The sequence below is a fragment of the Debaryomyces fabryi genome (assembly GCF_001447935.2).
Source record: "Debaryomyces fabryi strain CBS 789 chromosome Unknown contig00262, whole genome shotgun sequence".
In the NCBI taxonomy this organism is placed as follows: domain Eukaryota; kingdom Fungi; phylum Ascomycota; class Pichiomycetes; order Serinales; family Debaryomycetaceae; genus Debaryomyces; species Debaryomyces fabryi.
Window position 1 is genome coordinate 1 of NW_015385688.1, and position 7,772 is coordinate 7,772.

At 35.7% G+C, this 7,772-nt stretch overlaps 5 protein-coding genes across 5 annotated transcripts; 3 read left to right on the plus strand and 2 right to left on the minus strand.

The window, feature by feature from the left end:
- Positions 1-25: 25 nt before the first annotated feature.
- Positions 26-635, minus strand: AC631_05718 (uncharacterized protein; the record flags this gene model as incomplete). The annotated part of the gene is made up of 1 exon (XM_015614547.1): positions 26-635. A coding segment is annotated over one exon (610 nt), but the record flags the coding sequence as incomplete, so codon positions are not given.
- A 378-nt stretch (positions 636-1,013) lies between these two features.
- On the plus strand, positions 1,014-2,165 carry AC631_05719 (FluC/FEX family fluoride channel; the record flags this gene model as incomplete). Its single annotated transcript, XM_015614548.1, has 1 exon — positions 1,014-2,165. One exon carries the CDS (start codon positions 1,014-1,016, stop codon positions 2,163-2,165), a length of 1,152 nt encoding a protein of 383 aa, XP_015464622.1.
- A 645-nt stretch (positions 2,166-2,810) lies between these two features.
- AC631_05720 (flavin-containing monooxygenase) lies at positions 2,811-4,778 on the plus strand (the record flags this gene model as incomplete). Its single annotated transcript, XM_015614549.1, has 1 exon — positions 2,811-4,778. The coding sequence occupies one exon, from the start codon at positions 2,811-2,813 to the stop codon at positions 4,776-4,778; it is 1,968 nt and encodes a 655-aa protein (XP_015464623.1).
- A 188-nt stretch (positions 4,779-4,966) lies between these two features.
- MPP10 (rRNA-processing protein) lies at positions 4,967-6,850 on the minus strand (the record flags this gene model as incomplete). Its single annotated transcript, XM_015614550.1, has 1 exon — positions 4,967-6,850. The coding sequence occupies one exon, from the start codon at positions 6,848-6,850 to the stop codon at positions 4,967-4,969; it is 1,884 nt and encodes a 627-aa protein (XP_015464624.1).
- A 162-nt stretch (positions 6,851-7,012) lies between these two features.
- On the plus strand, positions 7,013-7,723 carry AC631_05722 (21S rRNA (uridine2791-2'-O) methyltransferase; the record flags this gene model as incomplete). Its single annotated transcript, XM_015614551.1, has 1 exon — positions 7,013-7,723. A coding segment is annotated over one exon (711 nt), but the record flags the coding sequence as incomplete, so codon positions are not given.
- Between the last annotated feature and the right edge of the window lie 49 nt (positions 7,724-7,772).

The window sequence follows — 7,772 nt, forward strand, 5'->3', positions numbered from 1 at the left end:
ATTCCTGCTAATAAATCGCTATGACCACCAAAATACTTTGTTGCTGAATGTAAAACCATATCAGCGCCCCATTTAAATGGATCTTGCAATGGAGGGGGTGCAAATGTTGAATCTATTAACAAGAAGGCCCCTTTTTTGTGAGCCTTCTCAGCAAAGTATTCGATATCAAAAACAGTTCCATCAGGGTTGACAGGGGTTTCTAAACAAATGAGGTCTCCCGCATTCAATTGATCTAAGTCATCATCTAACCCAATTACCTTCAATCCCTTAAGACGGGTAAATATATCTGTTATGCTGTGACATCCATGATATCCCTTTCCAATGCACACTGTGCTTGGGTTAAAATAGGTCAATGCAGCGAAAAAAGCACCTAAACCTGACGAATACGCCACCGTATGTCCACCAACAATATCTTCCAATGCCCTCTCTACCCTCTCTGAGTTGGGATGCGAAATTCTTGAGTAAAAAATATTGCCTATAATTGAACTATCTTCGGGCAAATCTGACCATTTCACCAAGTCGTCTGGATTTTCGGCATATTTGTAAGTGGTCGAAATATTTATTGGAGGCATAACATCACGCACAGGATGTACTTCATCGCTTGCATGTATTGAATTGGTTGAAATTCCTGTCATTATTATGTTGATTTCGTTACTTTTAAAAATATTACTTAAAATCCTTGATAATTCCCTTGATCACCCCTAAACGTGAATTCATGGAATTGCTCGCTTAGTGCATTTTTGAAGCCACAGAAATAACAAATACAATTCTTTCAACACCAAATCACGTTAAAACCACCTTCATCATGTAAATTTATAACTAACTCTTTCATGCAAGCTTAGAATACTGTTTGTTATTGCAAAATACGGCGGGACTAAGACTTTATTATCTTATGTGTCCATAGGTCGTGTGATGTACAATAATGTGTCTAGAAATTATCTGATGAGCTCTAAGCAACTAGAGAACTATCAAGTATACAGTCATACATATGAATGTCGGAAGATACGTCGGTTATGGCGCTGGAATTCAGGGAAGGATCATTCCAAGAAGAAAGACGGCATGTACATAGGGAGTTAGAAAACTTGGAAGCTGAATCATTATCAGAATCGTTACCAGAGGGATTCAATGTTGAAAAGAGTTATACTTCCAAGAGAGGTTTACGAGCAGTCTACTCTAGGACGAGCGGAATAATGCCTATCTTCTTATCTGTAGTCAGTGGATCTATTTGGGGAGTTCTAGGTAGGAAAGGATTAATGGCTCTCACAACATATAACGGTTCATTTCTTTCTGGTGTAATATGGGCCAATTTCGCTGCTTGTATTGTTATGGGCATGGCAGTTGACAGTACCAACTTATGGAGAGAACTAATTGACTCGGGAGATTACGCGAATAAAGGTATAATTGGTGTTTATGTTGGTATCACGACGGGATTTTGTGGGACTCTTTCTTCCTTCTCTTCAGTGATGCTAGAAGCGTTCAATAAGTCTGCTGATACCTTACCAGGTGATTACTACTCTTACCCCAATTCAGCATATGGAATAATGGAATTCTTGTCAGTTATAATAGCACATATGTGCTTGTCATTGACTGGCTTTCAGATAGGTAAGCATCTCATTGACGTGGTTGATCCTGCTTTGCCTGTTCTAAGTAAGAAATTTTACAGGACTTTGGAAAAATTGTGGATAATTCTTGGTTTGGCTGCATTCATTATTATAATTGTATTGATCGGTGTTAAAAACGATGGTTCATGGAGATCGTGGACATTTGCATGTTTTTTTGCTCCTTTTGGTGCCTTATCTCGCTTCTTCCTCTCTAAATACCTAAACCCTAAGATTAAGAATTTTCCGTTAGGTACTTTCACAGCCAATTTGTGGGGTACTTTGCTCCTAGCCATATTTACTTTATTGGGAAGAGGAAAACTACCTGGCAATACACTGTCTCAAATCGTGACCAATGTTCTCAGTTGTCATGTTTTGACTGGTTTAGACGATGGCTTTTGTGGGGCGCTAACAACGGTAAGTACCTTTGTTGTTGAATTGTTTGGTTTGAACACGCTACATTCCTATAGATATGGTTTTTATTCGATTGCAAGTAGCTATATTGTGACAATGTTAGTTTTGGGTAGCTATAATTGGACTGTTGGGCTAACGAACCCTGTCTGCTAATTTAAACGCGCAGACTCGATTTTGCAGTTGTCTACGTTTATTAAATAGCTCATATTATCAACTAATAGTAACCACATTGATGACCTTATATAAATGCATAATATTATAGAACCTCTAACCCAGTTTATCAAGTAGCTTTCATTTAAATTTAGGTGCTTGTAATAATCAAACTCATGCTGTGGGGTCGTCAAAGCTAAGATCTTTTCACTTCTCAACCACTGTATTACATTTTTCAATAGTTCACAATGAAACAATGTGAATCCTTATTTTTCGTGATCTATACTGTATTTTCCTTGGACTAAGTATATCTAATCACCTATTTTCGAGACAATGCCTGTGCGGGTTGAGACTTATCCCCGGATATTTCTTACCTTCATTTCAACCTCAAAATATTGCGAACTTGTATTTACTAGATAATCTCCGGAAAGTACACTCGTGAAGCATTCGGAGATAATTAAACTTCAGTTACACCATAAATCAACCCCACAAATTGTCATATTTAAACACTGGAAAATGTAAAGATTAGATTAAAAAATTATTATTCACTTTTATTATTTAAGAACTATCTATATTCTCAAGGTTTTGCCTAATTACAATTAATATCATTAGTCCACAACTTGATAAAAAATTCATTGAAAAATAAAAATGGCCACTGCTGCAACGATTGATATGGCCGATGAGGTTAATCCTCCATTAACTTACGAACCAGTTGATGTGGATATCCCAGTCTCCAAAATTTATGGTACTTTAAAACCAAACCATAGCCAACTTGAAAGTGAAAATTTGTATGAGTTGGCTTCAAAATGGATTAAAGAACTTAACACGATTGTGAAACAGATCCTGGAAGACCCTTCTCAAGAAAATCTTGATAAATTGGACTCTATTATTGCACCACATGCATCTTGGAAAGATCATTTGTCTTTGTCGTGGAACTTTCGACAGTTCCACGATTTAGATAATATCAAGACCATGGCCAAAAGCTGCTTTCCTTCTTTCAAGCTAAAAAATTTTGAAATTGATACTACTGCTGATCATAGATTTGACAAGAGTGTTGGTATTCAAACCATTCACGAAGCTAACGACAGTAATCCTATTCCTATTCAATGGGTCCAAATTATTGTGAAATTTGAAAACGAATTTGGTTACGGAAATGGTGTTATTAGGTTGATTTCAGTAGAAGATAAGGACGCGCCTTGTGCTTTAAAGGCATTCACCATATATACGGCCTTAGACAATATTAAAGGTAACGAAGAAATTTTAGGAAGAAGTAGACCTCAAGGTGTAAACCATGGTGAGAACAACGGAAGAATTTCGTGGTTAGAGAAGCGTGAGAAGGATTTTGAATGGGGTAACGAAAAAACTCCTACAGTTTTAATTGTGGGAGGAGGCCAGGGTGGTTTAAATGTAGCCGCTAGATTGAAGACAATGGGCATAGATTGCTTGATTATTGAGAAAAATAGTAAAATTGGAGATAATTGGAGGGATCGTTATAAATTCTTAGTATTGCATGATCCTGTTTGGTATGATCATTTAGCGTATATTAAATTCCCTGATGTTTGGCCAGTATTCACGCCTAAAGATAAGTTGGGTGATTGGTTTGAATCTTACGCAAAATCCATGGAATTAAGTTATTGGGTTAATAAAACAGTTTCTGGAGCTGATTTTGATTCAGATACTGGAGTTTGGTCAGTTAATATTGTGGACAATAACAGTGGTAAATTGACTAAGATTAAGACTAAACATATTGTAATGGCAACCGGACATTCAGGAGAGCCCAATATCCCCACGTTTAAAGATCAAGATAAATTCAAAGGTACAATTGTTCATTCATCGCAGCATTCTACTGGTAAATCCTTTCAAGGTGAGAATGCAGTAGTAGTGGGATGTTGTAATTCTGGCCATGATATTGCCCAAGATTTCTACGAACAAGGAGCAAAGCCTACCTTGGTTCAAAGATCAACAACGTGCGTGATTAATTCAGAAATTGGTTTGAAAGTCACTACGAAAGGACTATATGAGGAAGGCGGTCCAAAAACTGAAACAGCTGATCTAATCTTACAATCAATGCCAGTAAAATTATTGAACTTAGTAATGCAACAACAATACAGACAAACTATGATTCTTGAAAAAGACTTACACGAGTCTCTCAAGAAATCTGGCTTCAAAGCTGATAGTGGGTATGGAGGAACAGGTTTATTTGGAAAATACTACAGACGAGGTGGTGGTTACTACATTGATGTGGGTTGTTCTAAATTAATAGCTGATGGTAAAATTTCGGTACAGCAAGGTAAAGAAATTGAGCGTTTCACTGAAAATGGCCTTGTGTTTTCTGATGGTACAGAAATTAATAACTTAGCAATCGTTGTATTAGCTACTGGTTACTCTAATATGAAAGATACTGCTAGAAGAATATTTGGTGATAAGGTAGCTGATAAGCTTAACCCCGTTTGGGGTCTCGATGATGAAGGTGAAATAAATACAATGTGGAGAGATTCGGGTCATCCAAACTTTTGGTATATGGGTGGTAATTTAGCAGTATCTAGATTTTTTTCAAAGAGACTAGCCTTAAATATTATTGCTAAAGAAAGAGGGTTTGATAAATCTAATTCTTGAAGCCAAAGGTGTCAATTGAACTTCTCTTTTTTATATTTTTATCCAATTGAGTTGTTTTGTAAGTTCATAGTTTTTTATTTAGAGAAGTTCGCATTTTTTCGAAATGGTTGCGAAATTAACATGATTTTACAATAAAATACAAACGTTTCTTATATGAATATTATTTAATTCTTAAAAATTATATATATCTACAATTTAAAGCCACTTGAACCCTTAGGCTTTTGAGATTTTCTAATATTACCTTTTGCATCCCTAAGTTCACCTTTCTTGTCAATAATTGTAACATTTTTGGCATTAGATAAGGTATTAACAACGTCACTAACCTTTTGTCTCTTGTTATTATTCGAGGATGTTGTATCTTGTTTCTGTTTCTGTTCTTGATACTCCTTTCTTTCGTTAAAGTGTTTCGACTTCTTCCTTTTATTTGCTCTTCTGAGTCTCTGTTTATCTTCTCTCGATAATTCGTCTTTAGAGTAGGATAAACCAGATTTAAGCAAAACTTCTGATCTACCTTTAGCACCATTCGCAGCAGGTTTGTCATCACCAATTTTATAGATTTCTTGAGGAGCCAATGTGGTCTCATTAGAAACATGCAACGGTTGTGCATCCTCCATACTAATTGATGCAGCGTCAGAAACCTTAATGTCAATAGTTTTCATTTGATGAGGCTTTGGAATGAAATGCGCAGAACATAATGAGTCTAGCTTGTGAGTAACTTTTGTAAATAATTCACTTATTTCGTCGTGCTGTTTTTGTAATTCCTCAGAGACTTCCTTATTTTCGTCAACATTGTTATATTGATCTTCATATATTTCCGCTAATGATTTGCTTGATTTTTGCTCTGATAATTCAAACTTTTGTCTGTTATGAAACTTAGAAATGTCTGTTATAATTCTTTTGGGTAAATCATCAAATTCACCTTCTTTGATTCTACGCTTGATTAAATCTTCTATTGATTCAGTGACTTCTTGTGTGATAACTGGTACTGGCTTTGAAGTTCTGTCGAATTCTAAACTTGCAGACTCTGGATCATCTAATAAGGAGTCTTGTGGACGATCCTTGGATGCTATTTCCCCCTTCATAGTCCACTTTTTATCAGCTACCAATTCAGATTCGAGTGCGGCAATCTCTGCTTGAATCTGTTGTTGCTGTTTCTGATATGACGATAAATTCTCTGTATCTTTGGGCTTTTGGTTTTCATCATCAAACAAATCTAACATAGCTGATCCAACTGCATTATCATATTCATCTTCATTTAATTCCACATCTTCATCAATCTCAATCTCATCCTCATCTTCATCATCTTCTCCATCTTCATTCTTTTCTTCATGATCACTTCCTTTCGAAGACCTTGATGTGTTTACTTTACCTGGCTTCTCATAAAAATCATCAAAGTATTCCATTTGTTCATCATCCTCATCATCATCGCCTAAATCGCCAAAAAAGTCAATTTCTTCTTCGTCATCTGCATTATTTGTATTCTCCAACGCTAATATTTGCTTGTTAAAACTATCAATATCAAAGAACTCATCATTCAACCCGAATGCATCTTTTTTTGGAGGATGAATTTCTTCATCGTCTGATGGTACTTGGGTTTCGTTCTCTGAATCCTCATCACCTTTAAAGTTCTCAGATTCTTCATCATCTTCATTTAAAGTTTGGACGTCATCTTCACTTTGTCCTACAATCTCAGCATGACTATCGCTATCACTCTGATTTTCTTCTTCTTGATCGTCTGTTTCATTTTGCTGTTGCTTATCCTCGTCATCGCTTTCAGAAACTTCCTCGTCGCTATCATGGTTCATGTGCTCTTCTTTTAATTTTGGTATTTTGTCAAATAACAAAGATTCACACGCCCCTTCTAATACAATCTTTGTCTGTCCATAAACTTGCGTGGAATCCAACCCATCTACATAGACTTTATCTAGCACGGAATATTCCTTCGTTATTGGATCCAAAAATGTTTTAATTAACTCATTGAAATATCCAGAGTCTTGTTGACTTTCTGATTTGAACAATCCAAATACCTTTTGAGGATTATCCTCTAATACACTTAATATATCCTGAGGCATTGTTGATCTAAAGTTAATAAAGCTATACTATGATCATCATATAAACCTACATGAAAAATTTATGAGAAGAGATGCTATTTTAATATGCAGGAAATCAATAGAAGTGATAAAATTGATTTGGAGCAGTGATACTTTAAGATTTAATTACAAGGGAGGAGATAAATGATAAGAAGAATTACATCGTCGACACTCGGTAATGATTCTTTCACTAGAGTTTTAGGATTGAGATGGAAGTCTAAGTCTATTTCATCATCTAGATGGTTAAATCGCCAAAAAAATGATTCGCATACGAAAGAGTCAAAATTGCAGAACTATAGGTCAAGGGCGGCATTCAAATTGATGGAGATCGATGATAAATACAGGATATTTAACAAAAACTCTAAAAACATAGTCGATTTAGGGTTTGCTCCTGGTGCATGGACCCAAGTTGCGATTGAACGTACTAAATCTTTGAACATTAATGCAAATATAATAGGTGTTGACTTAATCAATTGTAGCCCACCAGAAGGAGCAAGCTTCATACAGGGAGATATTTTGTCGAAAAAGACGCATAATAATATTAAAGACTTCTTTAATACCAAGAAAAGCGAAAGTGAGCTTGAAACATGGCCTGTTGACTTGATAATAAGCGACATGATGGCCAACACATCTGGAATTAAGGATAACGATCATTATGCAAGTATGGAGCTATGTGATGGGGCGTTGATACTAGCAAGTGCGCTATTGAATAAGAATGGTAGCATGGTAATGAAGTTTTATACTGGAAAGGAAGATGGTTTACTAAAAGACAAATTACAAAAAATGTTTCATAAGGTATTCAAAATGAAACCTTCAGCATGCAGGGATGAACTGAGAGAAATGTATTACATTGGTGTAAGGAAAAAGAATCAAATGATAGATATTTCTGATCTCTTTAGTTAAT